The 17,826-nt window shown below is 36.8% G+C and overlaps 2 protein-coding genes across 4 annotated transcripts; one reads left to right on the top strand and one right to left on the bottom strand.

Annotated features, from left to right (window-relative positions):
- Positions 1-7,797: 7,797 nt before the first annotated feature.
- On the top strand, positions 7,798-9,340 carry LOC149008037 (uncharacterized). Of its 3 annotated transcripts, none has more exons than XM_089167515.1 (2): positions 7,798-8,136; positions 8,352-9,340. In XM_089167515.1, exon 2 carries the CDS (start codon positions 8,567-8,569, stop codon positions 9,191-9,193), a length of 627 nt encoding a protein of 208 aa, XP_089023641.1. In that variant the 5' UTR covers positions 7,798-8,136; positions 8,352-8,566; the 3' UTR covers positions 9,194-9,340. The 3 variants fall into 3 exon arrangements, with proteins under 3 accessions (XP_089023641.1, XP_089023639.1, XP_089023640.1); XM_089167513.1 differs by having other exon boundaries at positions 8,314-9,340; XM_089167514.1 differs by having other exon boundaries at positions 8,311-9,340.
- Positions 9,341-16,229: 6,889 nt separating this feature from the next.
- Positions 16,230-17,568, bottom strand: CHIL (Chalcone-flavanone isomerase family protein). The gene is made up of 5 exons (XM_089167466.1): positions 17,460-17,568; positions 17,229-17,312; positions 16,960-17,115; positions 16,639-16,865; positions 16,230-16,536 (listed from the first exon to the last, which is right to left on the bottom strand). Coding segments are annotated over exons 1-5 (630 nt in total). The 5' UTR covers positions 17,461-17,568; the 3' UTR covers positions 16,230-16,374.
- Between the last annotated feature and the right edge of the window lie 258 nt (positions 17,569-17,826).

The raw sequence follows: 17,826 nt of genomic DNA, 5'->3' as shown, positions 1-17,826 counted from the left end.
GTGATTGCAGATCTGCGGCAACTCGAAGATTCTTCAAGTGATTGAGAACAGAAAGGGAAGTGGAATTCAACTCTTTGTGGGATTGTGTTTGGGAGGGGAAACAAGGAAAGTGGTGATTGAGACTGAAAGGGAAAGAATAAAGATCAAAGATCACGAGAGTTTGAGACCCTAAACCCTATTATCACTTTTTTTTCTTCTTCGAATCTTCATGTGCTACAACTCTAGAACTTCTTCTTTTGGGTTTTTTTGTTGCCAACCCCGGTTTTCAAGGCTTTGCCCTGACTAATCCGGTGTTCGACTTGGGTCGTACACACCGTGGTGGGTGAGTCTATGGTGGGTGCATTCACAAGATTTGGATACCGGAATCTTGCTTAAGCGGACCATTTTGCATTCACAAAGTTTCAATACGGAAATCTTGCTTAAGCGAACCAAGCTACTTACCACTTTGACCAACCCTCATTGGTTATATGTAGATATTTATATTCTAACAATAAATATAAGAGACTTTTACTAGCTAAACCTCTCAAACAAAATAAGCATAGACCTAAACCTAACTTCCAATTCACAAAACTCTAAATTTTGCCATATCCTAATTGGTCTAATTCATGCAAGATTCTGTTAATAAATTCTTAGTTGAACCCCTCAACATGAGCTACATCGCCTTAGACATTTCATTTACAATGAAACTATCACATCCCACCCAGCTGGTTCTCCGCACATACCCGAATATCCGTGAGGGTGATATACTACATGATCTAGGTTCATGGACAATACACAACTATATAATACAATATAGCTTAATCCAAAAGAGAAAGGGAAATAAAGAGTATCAAAACATAAAATGTTATTACAATCATCCTCAAAGTATTAATCATAGTTAATCAAAATCATAATCAGAGTTTATAAGAAAATGAATTGTTTAAAAGCTGAAGTCTAAGTATTGTCCCAAAAATGCCTTCCAAACAATCCCAACTAGTCCCAAAAAAAAAACTCCAATTTGGTTATTAAAAAACCGCCTGCACACATCTTAGAGAGGATGAATTGGTCTCAAAATGAAAAGATATCATGATTCATCACTCAAAGTAGTGGTTGAAAAACATAATGAGAAATAAGAATAAACATTCAATTTATACCAACTTCCACTACTTTCATTATCATTGCAAACAACCACATTAAATACTATGAAATAATAGTTGCAAATAGGATTTTTAGAGTCTTATCACCTCAACACGTGATTATCCTTATGATTCATGCTTCAGCACCATTAATCGCACAAAGATTTCTCCAATCTCTAAGTTCTTCTCTTATCCCAAGCTTTTAGCCTCCAAGTAGCATTTACAATTCATTTATGAGGTTAGAAAACAATAAAATTTGTTTCTTAACTTAAAATCTCGAAACTACCATTTTCTAGGTAGGGGGCGGTAAGTTAAATTGATCATCCACCCTTATCAACCACCCACATAACTTTCACACGTGAAAACGATTTTCGATGGGCTTTGGAGGGTAAACTCTTCTAAACATTCTTAAATCAATGGTATACTTTACCTTAGCATTGGAGTCCTCTAGCATAAGTTTTCTTGCATGCCAAAATATTATTTTTAAGCCTTATTGAATGACTTTCTCTCTCCTCTTGAAGTCAATTAAAATAGTCGGGTCATCTCCTTATTCATCCAAGTCCATAGGTTGATTTTCGAACTTTTGATCTCAACTCTGATGGTCCAAAGTTGTCTTCTACTTGCACTTCCATACTTAACACCTCCTCCAAAAGCCAACAATTGTTATTGAATATACTTTTTGATTTGATGCACCCTATAGGTGTGAGCATACCACTTTAGTAATATACTGACCAAATAATGAGCATATAAACAATGTCTAATTGCATTGTTTATAAAATCTCGTATTGACAACTCTCATAGGTGGTTTAATTGGCAAAAAATCAACACTTTCACGTAGGAGTTTAGAGTTTGAATCTCCTCTTAGAGCATAAGGCAAAGCCTCAACTTATATTTAAATTATATATAACAACTAACCCCGAGAATATAATCAAAGTGCGTGCCTAACCTAGCTGAAGCGAACCTCAATTCCAAAAGAAAGATCTCATAATGACTACACATGTTATGAGGAAATTTGATATTTTTGATGACGAACCACATATTTATAGAGGGAAAATTTTCTCAGATCAATGGGATTAAAACATCATTTACAAAGTCTCTCTAGCGTAAAAGAAAATAGAACTTACAAAAGCATTTTTTTTTCTTTCGAAAACATTAATTTAATACTTCAATTCTGAAAAGAAAAAAAATTAACGCTTAAATTTATGATTTGCCTAGTGTTTAGTTAGTTTAAGTGAGATCTGGTGGGCCCAAGCTAAACTGGAGACCTTGACCTCACCCTAAAAGGCTGATGGGCTGAAATTCCAGCCCAACCCAGTCTGGGCCTTTTGTTAGGTCAATCCATTTTAAACTTTTCTCATAAAAGATTTATAAATAAAAATAAAGGACTTTTTTCCCCTTCTCATCTACTCATATGAAGGGAAAATTCTGCTTTGAAATTGGACATGTATTAAAAATCTGATTATGTGAATTGGAAATTTTCTTCTCCATGTAGATAGAAGATCCAAACTCATTCCTTTTCTATCACTAAGCCACTACCATTGAGTCTCACTTTTTTATCTTTTTCGTTTTTGTCCTCTCTTGCAAAGAGATGGTTTCTAAAAAGAATAATTTACGAAATTTTTTTTTTGGAAAAAAGTTGAACAAACATTTATAACACAATTTAACTTTTAATCATTTTTTTTTGGGTAATCAAACTTTCATTTGGACAGGTTGAGCCAAGGAAACAAGAGTACAAAGACTTAGTAACCAAGGAGAGGAGGAAAACTACACACTATCATCTGAAAGACCTTATGTTTTATGGACTAGGATGTCAGCAATATTATTGCAACTCCTAGAAATATAAGAAAAATATACAGATAAAAAGGCAGAACCAATCTTCATAATATCCTTCACAATGAACTTGATGCATGATCGAGGGATGGGATATCCATGTGTTTTTGTGTGTTTGATTAGCTCTAGGTTGTTTGATTCCAAGTGCACAGGGATCATGAATCTCTGCTATGGTTTGATGAGCACCACTTCTAAGCGCTAAGGCTTCCCCCACCAGGGTATTATCAAAATGAGCAATTTGAGATGCTGCGAACAAAGGGCTACCTCTCGAATCTCTTATAATGAAGCCGAGTCCTCCTACTTTACCTCAATCTGTGTTAATTTTAACTGAACCAAGAGGGGGGGGGAGTCCATTCCTTTGATGTGTTAACATAAATAGAAGGTCCCTCTAACTTCTAACTTCTAATCACCTAAGGATTGTATCAAGAGATGATTAAGGTCTTAAGCATGTGAGGCCTAGCCAGCATTACCGACAATTTGGATCCATCCTTAAACTTTCTCATCAATTATGTTCAATATGATCCATCGAATTTGGACCAGTCACATCCATGGACATAAGTACAAGCTAATTTCCAAATTTCAAAAGGTATGGAATTTATATATGATCTATATCATGGTTGAGATTTATCCCCACCTATACCCATATGGGTATTACCATATTGGTGTTAAATAGGGGGACCATGAGGACATGTTTGGAATCTTGCTTCCTAAGGAAGCTACTGATGTGGGTGTTATGGTCATTTTGGGTGACTCTCACCCCCACAAGCCACAAGCTGGACCATGAGACAGTTACCCAAGAGTCACAGGTCACTGTCCTTTATTAATACTACCAGTTTTTCTTTAGCCAACGATGGATAAAGAGAATCTTTTAGTGGCCCCACTCAGCTATTGACACGATAGATTTATTAGGGTTTGGCAAAGTAGTTGAGCACATTGAATGGTTCTGATGGAACTTGAACGGTCCAGATTTGATTTTGAACCGGACGGTCACGTCGGACCAAACATGTACATGAACCACATCACCGCCTTAGCTAGGCATAGTCATCAGATCTACGTGTACGTTCGTCCTCTTCATATGTCCTTTCTCAGTGGGGGCCACGGAAATAGGTGGTCACAGTATCTGACTAACGGAGAATTTTCCGTCGTGTCCTGTTAACTTAAACATGGTTTTATCTTTTATGTGATTCTCTTTAATAAAGCATGCCTTCACTTTAAATTATGCAAATTAATGCTTAAGAGACACATTTTATTTCACCTTTTTAATCTTAATCTCAAGTGTAATTAAATTGAGATTAATTATGGCGGTCCCCTGTATTTATGATGGTAAAGCTGTCGAGGAGCACAGAGTGTTATCCGGTAGCTGATCCGAACTCGGTAGTGGTCTAGTGGTCCCAAGCTTACTTCCAAGTGGTTTGATAGTTATCATATCCCATGTTTGAATCTCCTCTGCTCCTCGATCTATTTCACACATTGGGCAGTCGTGTGCCCTTTAGCCTGAGTATGAAATCACTATCAGCTTTTGTAGACTATACTAAGGCTCCAGTGAACTACGCTGACAGGGCCAATGCTTGCACTAGTAATTCACAGGACTAATACTTGCATAGCTTGAATTCGAAAGTCTAAACATTACGAAGCAGGAGGGGTAGTGTCTCCACTACTCTTTTCATACCCCTAATCTAATCTCGAGACCTTCTATCTCAGTCCAAGCCCATCCTAGCTTTACCTCAGGGTTAAAAAAAGTCTCAACCTCGACCCTATTCTATCAGCTTCAACCGAGCTTAGTCCTACCCTAATTGATCTTGATCTAGCTAAACCAGGGCGAGTTGGAACCGATAATGTGTTCTGTAAATGTGCAAAGCTAATCAAGATTAGATCTACTCGAATCATCAAGGCCAAATTTGCATCCCTCTAGATTGCATACCTAGTTTGTCTTCTTCATTCAATTATAACATGCAATATATCAAATTAAATTCCTTTTATTTACAGTTGTGTGCTTGTTATTTGACTAGAAAAAGATGGTTTAAAGTTTAAGCTCAAAAAAAGAGAAAAGCCTAAATTGGTATTGACATGATAAAAAAACAGCCACAACCATAGTGGTTTCGATTTTAAGGCTTTTTTATTCTCAAACTTCATCATAATTGAAATCGAGCAAAATTGACAATTTGACTTTCCTTTGTCAAAGGAATTCTTCCCTAATTTTTGTTTATCAGGCTTTTCATAATAACAATGACCTCGTACCAAACAAAAAAGCAATGTATTCTACTTTTGATTTTCTTTACTACCAAGAGCACAGACTTTTTATAGTTCTTTTTGCAAATGGTTAAAATTACTTTCACCCAAAGTATAAAGAATCTTCCATACAAAATCAAAGAAGGTGAAAGAATCTCAAAAAGAAACCAAATCAGGACATTGATATGAAATGTAGGTCCCAATTCTTAATTTGAACTTGAATCATAGGTAGATGTGGGTTCACATCTTCTACAATTTCCACCATCTGCAATTCTCTGTAATTTCTATCTAGGATTGCAATCAGGGTAAGAGTCAGGATTGAAAATTGGAGGGTATAATGAGTCTCCGATCACCTCTCTGTTGATTGAATACTTATGTTTAAAAATTTTCACCATACATATTATATGGGTCAATGTGGGACCTACTGTGGGTTCCATCTTTTAGTTATTTTATTACATTCTGACGTTGATATTAAAAATTTAGGAAAATTAATAGAAAGACTAAAATATAGATAACACAATTATAAGTAAATTATAAAAATATATTGAAATAAAGCATAGAGACCAAGATTGTGGGAGAACAACTTTAAGAAATCATGAAAGAAAAAATGTGGGAAAGAAATTGGGAGAAATTGTAAGGAAAAAAAGATAGATTTGAAGTCTATTAACTAAATGTGGGGAAAACAATCAATTTTCATAAATTAAGTAAAAAAAAATCAATGATTATAGTTAGTAGGGATGTCAATGATGCGGTTTGTGGAGGTTTCGGGCTGGGCTTAACGGTTTCGGGCTAAAAACATTCAGCCCAAACACGGCCCTTTAGTAAAATAACGGTTTCGTGCTGCAAATTAACACCCCTAATAGTTAGATCTAATAATATCCAACTAATAAAACTTCAAATTTAAATTGTTATTAGTAAGAAAGAAAAAAAACTTAGCCAATGTAGCTGTTTTAGTGGTAAAACCAACACCCCTTAGAGAAGAGGTCGTGGGTTCGACCTTTGTTGAGGCATATTAATATCCCCATCCCTGATTTAATAAAGCCCCTTTGTAACAAAAAAAAAAAAAAAAACTTAGTAGAAAGTTTAGGGATTTAAAAATAAAATTAAATGATTACGATCGATGATTATGATCCGATAAATTGAAAAAAGAAATTCAGTAATGCTTACTAGTAAAATCGTGGGTGAAATGAAAGAGTAATTTGAGAAAGAGAGTGGTTAGTTACAGAATACTTATAATTGTGGAGAAGATAAACTTCAATGTCGGAGAGTGTTTTAAATTGAAAAAAATCCACGGGGCCATGACCCCCTCGGCCCAATGGCTCCTAATTGCAATATGTAGCCCTTAATTATTTAAGGGTGATGATTAAAATTCAATTAAGAACTGAACCTAATAAATCTATAAAATTAAACCTTAAGAAAAGACGAGTTCTTGGTGGAAATTGTAGAGGATGTGAACCTAGCTAAAAGGACTCAATTTTCTCTTCACCCATGCTGATAAGATGCTATGATCGCCTATTGGTTCTTCATCCACGATCAATCTCCCAACTCTTAAGCTGCGTTTGTTTGTTGGAATGAAAGTGGGGTGGGAAAATTTTTGAAAAAAAACAATTTTTTTTTTTTTTTTTAAACTTTTCTAAAAGTGTATATTGTTTGGTTGCTTGGGGTAGGAAAGTGAGAGACAAGTTTTCGATCAATCTCCCAACTCTTAGGCTGTGTTTGTTTGCTGGAATGAAAGTGGGGTGGGAAAATTTTTGAAAAAAACAAATTTTTTTTTTTACTTTCCTAAAAGTGTATATTTTTTGGTTGGTTGGGGTGGGAAAGTGAGAGACAAGTTTCTTTAAATCATCGAAACTTGTCCGGTGAGGTGGCAACCCAACTTTTCCACCCAAAGCTTTTTAAAACCTCACAAATTTAGTGGAATTTTGTAGAAAAGTTTAGAAAAGTAAAAAGTGAGATCACCATTATCACTTTTCCACAAAACCCTTTCATTTCCTTCTCCCTCATCCAAATGCACATGGGAGTCCGGATCAGCTACCAGTCAGGGAAGCACTCTGTGCTCCCGACTGCTTTACCACCATAAATACAGGGGGACCCAGGGGTTGGGTTATTTTTTTATTTTTTACCCCTGGCCCCCACAAGATTTGTGGTGGTAAACCTGTAGGGGAGTACATAGTGCTCCCTAACGGCGTGATGATCCAGATTCTATATATGGGACCTATATGTTTTTTTTTCCCACCTCTTTTTTCTCACCCTACCTTTGCACTGACGGGATGATGATCTGAATTCTACATATGGAACCTATATGTTTTTTTTTCCACCATTTTTTTCACCCCACCTTTGCAAACAAACAAAACCTAAGAAAATATGAATTATTGGTGGTGAGATGTGAACCCAGCTGAAGGACTCAATTTTCTCTTGACTCATGCTTATAAGATGCTGATCATCCATTGGTTCCTCATCCACGATCAATCTCCCAACTCTTATTGATATGATCTATCACCCCAAGGGTCTAATCAGAAGGTCAGATTTGTTGGACGAAGATATTCTCACCCCACCATGGATGGAGAGTAAAATAGGTCCATTTGTGAACACACCGTTAACATGATTAGGTGAGAGAGAGAGAGGTAATGTTATGCTCACCTTTTCCATGGTATAAGCTTTACCGCCTCACTTGTTCTATTTCTTTTCCTCTTGTTACTTCACGTAAAGCTAACGCCGGTAGTGATTTCGCTTCACCCAAAACGGTTTAAAGCACAAACTATTATCTCTCCCTCTCTCTCTCTCTCTCACTGTGATTCTGATTTCTGACCTCTCCTTCCATGTCTTAAATGACAGTGACATAACCCCCCTTAGCATAGCAACTCCTGGCTTATCTGATTACAATACCAATCTCCTTGTTCTGCTTCTCGCAGCAGCAGAAGAAGAATACCCACCTCAGATTCAGTAACGATGAAGCTTTCAGGTAACTTTGTTCTCTCTTTCTCTCCGCTAATCTTTCTTGGTTATTGGGTTTGAAGCAATTCGATCTGAATTTCTGATTTAGAAGCTTGGAATCCTATATCCACTACCTAGATTTGGATAACACTCAGTTCTCATCTGGAGTCTCTGTTTTTTCTCTCTCTCAATACTTTTAAAGCAGAGTTGCCTTCTGATCTCTCGGTCTTCTTTATCAAGTAGATCAAAGAAGAGATCTATAAAACCCAGAAAAAAAGAGAATAGCGTCCAAGAAGAGCTTGGAATTTCGAGTCTGTTTTCTTTTACAGAGATCTTCAGTTTACAAGGAAGAAGGAAGGAGAGAGAGAGAGATGTTTTCTCTTCTGCTAATCTCCTTTGTGGTTCGGTTTATTTTTCGAATTCGCTTGTATTGAACGGCTCACGGGAAGATTCACTAAATGCAAGTGATGATTCGATGCCGTCAGATTAGCATCTGCCTGAAGAAGAGTATTGATTTTCAACGAGTACGTATGGAGCACCATAAGCCGCCGACGAATGGAAGCAGCAACGGCAACAGCAGTAGCAGTAGCAGTAGCAGAGCCTACAACACCGAAGCTAACTTCGATACCAATATGGTTATCATTCTTGCAGCTTTGCTGTGTGCGTTAATATGCGCCCTTGGATTGAATTCAATCGTACGGTGCGCGTTACGTTGCGGTCGTCGATTTGCTTTCCAATCTGCCGGTGAAACTGCAGCAAGATTTGCTGCTAGAGGAATTAAGAAGAGCACGCTGCGTCGGATTCCTGTGACAGCATACGGGTCGGGTACGTGTACGGGTATCCGAGCTACTGAATGCCCGATTTGTTTGGGAGAGTTTGTGGAGGGAGAAAAGCTGCGTGTTTTGCCAAAATGCAATCACGGTTTCCATGTGAAGTGTATTGACACGTGGCTCGTCTCGCATTCGTCTTGTCCGACTTGCCGTCACTCTTTGTTGGATCGTCCTACGGGTCCGGATGTGGATAGTGGGCCCGCCCCGGCAACTGGAGAAAATTCTGTGGTTGTTGATCTAGACGATATTGGTTGAGGTATTTATGAATTTCAGTTTTTGTTTTATAAAATTTTATCTAAGAGATGTAATTTTATAAGTAACAGAGAAACAAGACAGAAGAAAGAAAGGAGTGGTTTTTGTGATTTTATTTTGTTAAATGGAGGTCATTATTGACTTTTCTCATGATCCTAAAGATTATATATATGATGGAGGGTAAATTTCAAGATAAGTGGGGCCTAACTTTGCTTATACTTGACTCAATGCATTTGCTTTTCCTTACCAAAAAAAATTAAATAAAATTACTGGTGCTTATTCTTAGAATTTAATTTTGTTCTCCTTTGATAGTAGTGTATAAAATTACTATCAGTCGTGCTACTATAAGTAGGGGTGTAACTGGATAACCGAAATTCACTTTCGAATTCGTATCCGCATCCGTTGAGGGGTATTCGAATCCGTTCGATTACTAATAAGATGCGGATATGATATACCCCTTCCTTATTGAAATTATTCGATTAAGTTAATTATTTAGATTTATTTTTATAAATTTTATGTGTGATATGTGACTATTTTTCTAGATTTTCTATTAAAATACTTACCAAAGTTGCTAAATTTTTTAAATTTCAAATTTAGTCCTCACAAATAAAATGATAAAGATGTAAACAGGTAGTCGAAAACTTAAATTCAATATGTATTCATGTCCATTTAGAATAATCTACTTAAGAAAATAACTATTCGATTATCATCTGAATCCGACTGAATCCTTCCGAAAACTGATAGAATATTATCCGAATCCGTCTAAATATAATAGGATGCGGATATGGTATTACCACTATCCGATCTGAATCCAATCCGCTTACACCCCTAACTATAAGTAGTGAAGTCTATTTGAACTAATCAATTAGACAAGTAGAAATTGTTTCGGGTTGCAATTGAATCCCAGATGGTCATCTAATTCTTTTTTCTTTTTTTTTTTGGTTGAAACATTGATTAAGAAGAAAGAGGCACAGGTGCTGGAGAAGGAACAGACTCCTTTAACCAGCAAGTGGAAATAGGCCAATCTATCGCAGCCTCACACGATAGGGCTTCCTGGGCTAGGGAGTGAGCCACAGAGTTGGCACTCCTTGGAATAAAAGAGAAAATTCATGAAATGGGGCTAAGGCCATCCTTCTTCAGTAACTCTCCATAGGCAGTGTTTGATCCCCAAAGCTTCTCCAACACTCGCTTCACCGAAAATAAGGGGGATTGATGTGGCCAGAACTGGATCCCCTCTCCAATCTTTGGCAATGAAACCAATACCACTCTTATTACTATTCGATTTTAAAGCTGCATCAGAATTGAGTTTGATTACCCTTCTTGCTGGTGGACTCCATGCTTGCTCTCTTACGCCACTTCTCCGATGAATGAAGGATTCTGATGTGGCCAGATGGTCATCTAATTCTTGCAACCATCGCACGTGATTTTGGATTTTGAATCCCTTATATATACGATGTATTATGTAACTTCATTTTTCGTTTTTTTTTTTTTTTTTTTTTTTGGAGCTAGTGCAAGAACTACATGACAAGGTAATCATCTTTTGCCTTTATCTTTTTATATAGATGTGGATTTTTGAGTAATTTTCACTTGGACCCCATGAGGTTTTACAATCGAAGTCATTTTTAATATAAAAAGTGGCATTTTGCATTTAACTCTCTTGTGATATCTTATAAAATTAATTTAAAAACATGTCATTATTTTTATGATCAAGTTGTCCTTATGCATTTTCCATTTAAAGGTAATTAAAAAGGTATAAAAACATTTTGGTCATAAAAATTATCAATTTATTTATTTAAATTCATATCAAATCTTAGGGATTCAAATGAAAACTACTCTATACTTCTCAATAGAAAAAAGGGGAGGGGTTAGGGATTCAAATGAAAATTACTCTATACTTCTCAATAGAAAAAAGGAGAGGGGGGAATCCACCTTAAACTTTTCAAAACAGTCCAAAATATTTGTAATATAACAAATTGGATGGGACCAAAGCTTTGTTGAAAGGTAAACATCAAGTTCTTTAAAACAAATTTTCAAAATATAAAAAATTAGAATCAATAGTAATGAATTTAGTAAATAATATGCTTTAAAATAGTTAATAGAACCATGCAACGTATACATTTGAACTTGATGGCTACTTAACTTTGTCTCATTGAAATGGAATCGGCTATATGAATTCAAATGATGACAAGATAAAAAGATAAATTAGTTTAAAGTTACATAAACAAATTGATTATAGTGAGTAAGCGAATCCTTTTCCTCAAATCACCTTTATTTTATTATACGATAAACACTTAAACTTCTCAAAGGAGCTTGTTTAGAAATAAGTCATCGTTGTGAATCATAATAATTTTATAAATTTATAAAATACTTTCACTTAAGAATTAAAATTCTCCTATAATAAATTAAAAAAATCTCTTCCTATATAAATTTAAAAGTAAAAAAAAAACATATATATATATATATATATAGTGCCTTTTGAGCCCCTAAGGGGGGGGGGGTGGGGTGGGGGGAAAAGAATTTCTAATACTTCATGAAAACAAAGAAGAGGGTTTGATATGATTGGAAATGTAACACGTAAAAGTAGGTCCGAAGCATTTGAAGTTTGAACGGTATTCTTGGCAATCATGGCAAAAAAATTCTTTTCATATATTCCCCCTTACATGGGGTAAAACACAAGAAACATTTTGATTTTATTTAGAAATTCCAGAGTTCTATCGATATGAATTTGACATATATACCCATGTTTTTTTTGTAAATTAATTTATTGTAAAACCTATTTACCATGATTCCACAATCAAAATCAATATCAATTGATGATTTCAGTTTTTATTTTGACAAAAAAAGAAAAGAAATATCAATTGAGATATAAATATTTCAGACCAAGCTCCCAATTACTCATTCTTAGTGGCTTATTAGACCTTTTCTTTTATCTCCCGTAAAATTGGATACCGGGGGTGGTGGTCTAGTGGTCCCACGCTAGTGCCAAGTGGTTTGGTAAATCTCATGGTCATTTCCTAGTTTTGGATGAATTCTAATAAAACCCCGTCCATGTCTCCCCTCCTATATTTACCCTGAATCCCCTCTTTTCTTCTGTTTCTTACATTGGATAGTTGTATGCTCTAGGCCTCCGTTCTAGTGGGGCTCCAAAAATAAAATTCGAGATGGGCCGGGGTCCCACTGGCCCACCGGCCCCCCCATGTCAACCCGCTCCCGCGGATATGAGTCATATTAACCACCGGGGGTGGTGGTCTAGTGGTACCACGCTAGTGCCAAGTGGTTTGGACTAATGCTTGCATATGTGTCGCACTCAATAAAAAGTCCGAACATTGCGTATTGCGTAGCGGGGGGCATTAGGTCGCCGGTACTACATCCCCTCTCTCTTTTTGTTTACCAAAAAAATAAAAAAAATGAGTCATATTATAGGTACTGGATTAGTATGTCAAAACTTTCAAAGCTGTATAATATATGTCAATATTAGGCTGACCTAATTTAGTATTCGTATACCAAATTAAGACCCATTAGGAACATAACGGACATGACACAATTTTAAAGAACTCTCTTGTATCACTTGTTCATCTATGGCTTGTTCATCACTTTGACTTTCTAATGACGCTTGTTCGAAGTCCATCAGCTATTACTCTCTATTCTAGTCATAAGTTAGATCTTTCTTAATTTGCGCTAAATTTAGCTCTATTGGCGTGTACCAATGAGAGCTCTTATACCCTGTAACTTTTGCTTGCATTTAGTTTATTTTCTTAAAAAAGAAAAAGGCACTTTAAACTTGATCATAAGTGGCATCAATAGTACTAAACTACTAAATGGTAATAATTAGAAGGTCATTTCAAAGTGCATCTAGATCCTCTTCGCTAGGTGCTCGGTGCACTCAACTTTTCCTCTTACAAGTTACAATCCACCTGACACATGTGGGTCCAGAACGGCCTGTGTCAGATGGGATTGTAAGAGATAAAAGTTGGGTGCACCGTGCACTCCGGTGGAAGAAATCTAAATCCTTTCAAATTAGGAGTGGAGGAATCTATTTAAAATTTTGAACAAATTGCACTTGCACCCCAAAATGGAGGCCTTAAAACACTGACACCCCACTTTATGTTTAAAAAGCACAGATACCCCAAAATTGAATTTTTATTGGATATATTTGTCCAATTTATCACTAACTCACTGTTTATTTTCAAAAATATTCCTATAATAAACAGTGTTTGAAAGGTTTTCAGTAACAAATTGGACAAATATATCCAATGAAAATCCAATTTTGGAGTCTCTGTGCTTTTTAAACATAAAGTGGGGTGTAGTGCTTTAAAGCCTCCATTTTGGGATGCCAGTGCAATTTACTCTAAATTTTTTTCCTTTCCATTGACCATTATTTAGGGATCAGAACTAGGTTTATCTGGACTATGGAACACAAGGAAAGGAATCATAATAAATTTTTATGGACTCACCATGATAGGAATCGAATATATGGGTCCCTGTTTTTCTTCTTCAAGTTCTGTACTTCATCTGTGGGCCTAAAAGTAATAGTGGGAGTTTTGGATTCTTTAAGGTGTGAAAGTGATTGATTGATGAGAAACATTGAGGATTGAGGGGAACATATTGATGAGAAAAAGGTATTTGTGTTCATGTTATATATGATACTGTTCAACGATTCGATTTGAATCCACTTTCAAAGTTGTAGAATACAGCATTAATGCTACTAATAGCATCGTACAAAGGATTAAACTTTTCTAAGGATAGGATTTGTTGTTAATGAATAGACATTTATTTCTTATTATTATTGGAAGCTGAGGTTCATCCAGGCCAGCTTGCGCGCACCTTGATTACATCCTCAAGGGGGAAGACGCTGTCTACAAGGGTCGAATCCACGACCTCTCCACTGAGAAGCATAGATCTCTACCACTCTACCAACTCTGGATCTCTACTACTCTACCACTAAGAAGCATGGATCTCTATAAATGAATAGACATTTATTTATTGTGAGAAAATGTGAGAAAAGATTATATAGAAAATGGATAACAATTATATTTTGATTAAGTAAAAAACTTATTGAAAAAAAAAGGAGTTATTATAAGCGTCATCATCTACATTACAAAGTCGTAGAAGTTAGGGAATTGTTAGAAACTCAATCGATTGAGCCAATCTAATCAAGGAATCTACCAATATACTGAAAAACCTTAGAACATAAGAGAAAATACAATAGCTAAAGAACAATTGCAATGCGAATGGCTTGTGTGGTAGAAGTATATATCAAGATTAGGGGAAGAAGAGTTTAGGATTGTCACCAATCTTTGATGGGATAAAGATTAGACTATATAATTTTTATCCAACATAAAAATAGTCTTCTTAGCTAGAGAATCCGTAAAAAAATTGCTTATATAGGAATATATGCAAAGTTGGTTTTATTAAAGGTAACTTACCATGTGAATATGAGTGTTGATAGCTACATGCTCTGACTTCGTCTTGAAGTCATCAATGCAGAGAGAGAGAAACAAACCCATTTCATTTCACCTTCAAAAATGAAGTGAAAGAGATGAACTTTGGGTTTTAGAAGGACCCAAATTGGATGGAGTTGGGATTTTTATCTACGAGGGTAGAGAACTATGCTGTCCTCACACTCATCAACTCTAGTTTAGGAGAGAAATTCATAGATGGTTCATTTTGTTAGTGCTCAAAGATGAATGGCTCCCCCTGTAAAATTTTTTCGTAAATGAAAGAGGGGATACATTAGCAGCGCCCCCGCTACACAATGTTCGGACTTTTTGATCGAGTACGACCTATGCAAGCATTAGCCCTGTGCACTACTAGTGCAAGCACTGGACCCATCAACGGAGCCCCACCGAAGGCCTAGTATAGTCCACAGAAGCCGGTAGCACTCATGCCCAAGCCAAAGAACACACAATTGTCCAATGCAAGAAACAGAGGAGCATAGGGGATTCGAAACCTAGGACATGAGGTTTACCAAACCACTTGGGAGTGAGCTTGGGACTACTAGGCCCCACCCCCGGTGGTGGCTCCCCCTGTAAATATTTGGTGGGGAAGTATGAGGGGAGCACAATCTTCTACCTATAGGAATAGATGATCCAGACTCTTTTGAAAAGACAGGTTGGTTAGACTAGTCATGAAATTTGTCAGTTAACTACTTTAACGGTCATGAAACAAGAATATCTGACTCCTCTTATTGGAGAAAATTTCTTAATAAGTGTCCATTGAATAATAAGATTTAATCACCTGTAATAATCTAATCTATGAGTACCCATTAGGTTTTTCCCATTCCATGAATTTGGATACTCCGTGTAATTGAATCTTATAATGCATTAGACACACATTAGGGGAGACCCTCTAAGGAGTCTAGATCAGCTCCCCGACTGCTTCCCGACCACAAAAACAGTGGGGCCCACGGTGAAAAACACTTTTTGGGGAAAAATATAAAAATAAAAAAACTCAAAATTTCACCTGTGGGCCCCACCATGATTTTGTGGTTGGGAAGTTGTCAGGAAGCACTTTGTGCTCCTCCGATGGGGAGATGATCCCGATCCTCTAAGAAGGGATTGGGATCATCTCCCTGTTGGGGGAGCACAAACGACAACTTCCCAACTATAGGTGAATTTTTTATTTTTTCCAATAAGTGTTTTTCACCGTGGGCCCCACTATTTTTGTGGTCGGGAAGCTGATCCGGACTCTCTAAGAAGTAGATCCAAACTCCGAGAAGATTAAGACAGATAACCATGATTGAGGAGAGAGTGGGTTAGCCCCTGACATGAGACTATGGTGAGTATGTGATCCACCTCTAAGGTGTAAGATCCATAGACTCCATACACTATTGATAGTGTAGATCTGAGCCCACATATACTCCATTGGATCTATTTGAGGCCCATGATAGGCTATGATCCATTCAGCTAAACCAACCCATCAATGAAGTGTAACATTAAATTGGACTCATTGGGTAAATTATTTGAGGCCCATTAGTATAAAACCCATGGTAGTATTTAATTTAGTAATTTAATTCATTACCAACACTCCAAGCTTCTTCCCACTAAACCACATAAAACCCACTCTTAATTTATTGAACTTAGTAGCAAAAAAGGGGTAAATTGAACACAGACATCTTCTCACCAAAGCAGAAAAGGAGAAAGAAACCCAACTAGTTCATGGAACAGAGACTCATTATTTCATTCTCAGTTAGACAAGTGAGATGAAATGTTGTCAGCCAAGGAAGCAATGGTTGATGGAGAAACTCCCCTTGTTCCTCCCAAATACCATTTCTTGATCATCTCCACAACATTAGCATTCTCCACTTTCATCTTCACTTCATCTTTTCCTTCTGTTGTAAAACTAATCTGCAAAAATTTAACAACCAAAACCACATCAGATCATGAAAATATAACATGTAAGCCAAGTTTAGTAATGTTTTTTTTGGTTATTGGGCAGTGCTTGCTTGCCTCAGCATGGGTTGCGGTTGCAGGGAAATGGAAGGTGATGATGGAACCCTTCTTGAAGTATTTGCTCTGGAAGAATTCTACAACTTTCTCAAGAGCTTCTTCTTCTTCTTCCTCATACTTATCCTCTGCAGCCAATCGATCCCTCACTGCACTCTCTAGTTGCACACCATACTGTGAGCCCTTGATTTCTTTGATCACTACAACTCTGAGAAACTTCTCTGCTGGAGCTGCAAAGTGAAAGAACATTTATTTGATTCAGTACAGTTGATTTGGTGATGATCTTTCACAAGCAAGAGTTTTGAATTTCTGGGTTCATTAGACCTGAAATAAGAGCTTCAAAGAAGTCATCATTCTCTGCAAGCTCCTTCCCAGATTTACCCTTCCATGATTGTAAATGGCTCACAATCTCAGGTTCCAAATAAACCCCAATTGCAGTGAACTTGATCTGAAGAAAATGTATCTCAATGTCTGTAATACCTGTTTACACAATTGATTGGATCATCAGGTAATTTTCCAAATAGGGTTTCCAGTTGAAAGATCAGAGATTAAATACTAATAAAATTTCCCATTATAAGAAAAATGTTTCTTACCATGCCCAAGCAGAGATAATGGTTTTGATGTGGTAATCTGTGGAGGAAAAGCCATCTCATCGACCATCACCATTTCAGTACCCACTGTAATACATACATAGAAGGTTATCACTCCAGTCCAATCTTTAAGCAGAAGAAACTAAACAAATTAACCACTAATCAATTAAACACACTTCATTTCCACAAACACACAGGGACAGAGAGAGAGAGAGAGAGAGAGAGAGAGATTACTTGTTCTTGGTGCAGAGTTGCAGATTGCAGAACCTGGGCTAGAGGAAAGGGAGTGTTTGGTTACAGAAGAAGGTTAGGGAGAGCTGGACGAGATAGCAGGGAGGTGGGTCTAAGATATTTAAGGCTATCCACGCTGCCAACTACTTCCTCTTCCAGATCTGTTGCTCATGGGCCGCGGGTAGGTATAGCTTGTGGTGTATCTCACTTTCCTCCCTCTCCCTCTACTTTCCTTCTTACTTTGACGGGCAGATTTTTATGGTTTATTGCAATTACCAAACTTTTTTCTACAAATAAGAGTAAGTTGGGGCAGGAGTGGGTCCTCTCTGATGAATAGGCATCCAACGGTTCGATGTCGCTAAACACATTT

Source organism: Hakea prostrata, chromosome 8 (assembly GCF_041222555.1).
Source record: "Hakea prostrata isolate BN-2017 chromosome 8, UWA_Hpros_2, whole genome shotgun sequence".
Taxonomy (NCBI): Eukaryota; Viridiplantae; Streptophyta; class Magnoliopsida; order Proteales; family Proteaceae; genus Hakea; species Hakea prostrata.
The sequence above is the reverse complement of the archived record's forward strand: the minus strand, read 5'-3'. Positions and strand labels throughout refer to the sequence as shown.

What these genes read in the sequence shown, in the direction of transcription:
- LOC149008037 (XM_089167515.1), top strand. Translation starts at nt 8,567, where the DNA reads ATGCAAGTGATGATTCGATGCCGTCAGATTAGCATCTGCCTGAAGAAG.
- CHIL (XM_089167466.1), bottom strand. An exon ending in ATTATCTCTGCTTGGGCATG is followed by an intron (nt 17,116 to 17,228) that starts GTAAGAAACATT and finishes TTGTGTAAACAG; the next exon opens with GTATTACAGACATTGAGATA. An exon ending in CAACCGCAACCCATGCTGAG is followed by an intron (nt 16,537 to 16,638) that starts GCAAGCAAGCAC and finishes AAATTTTTGCAG; the next exon opens with ATTAGTTTTACAACAGAAGG.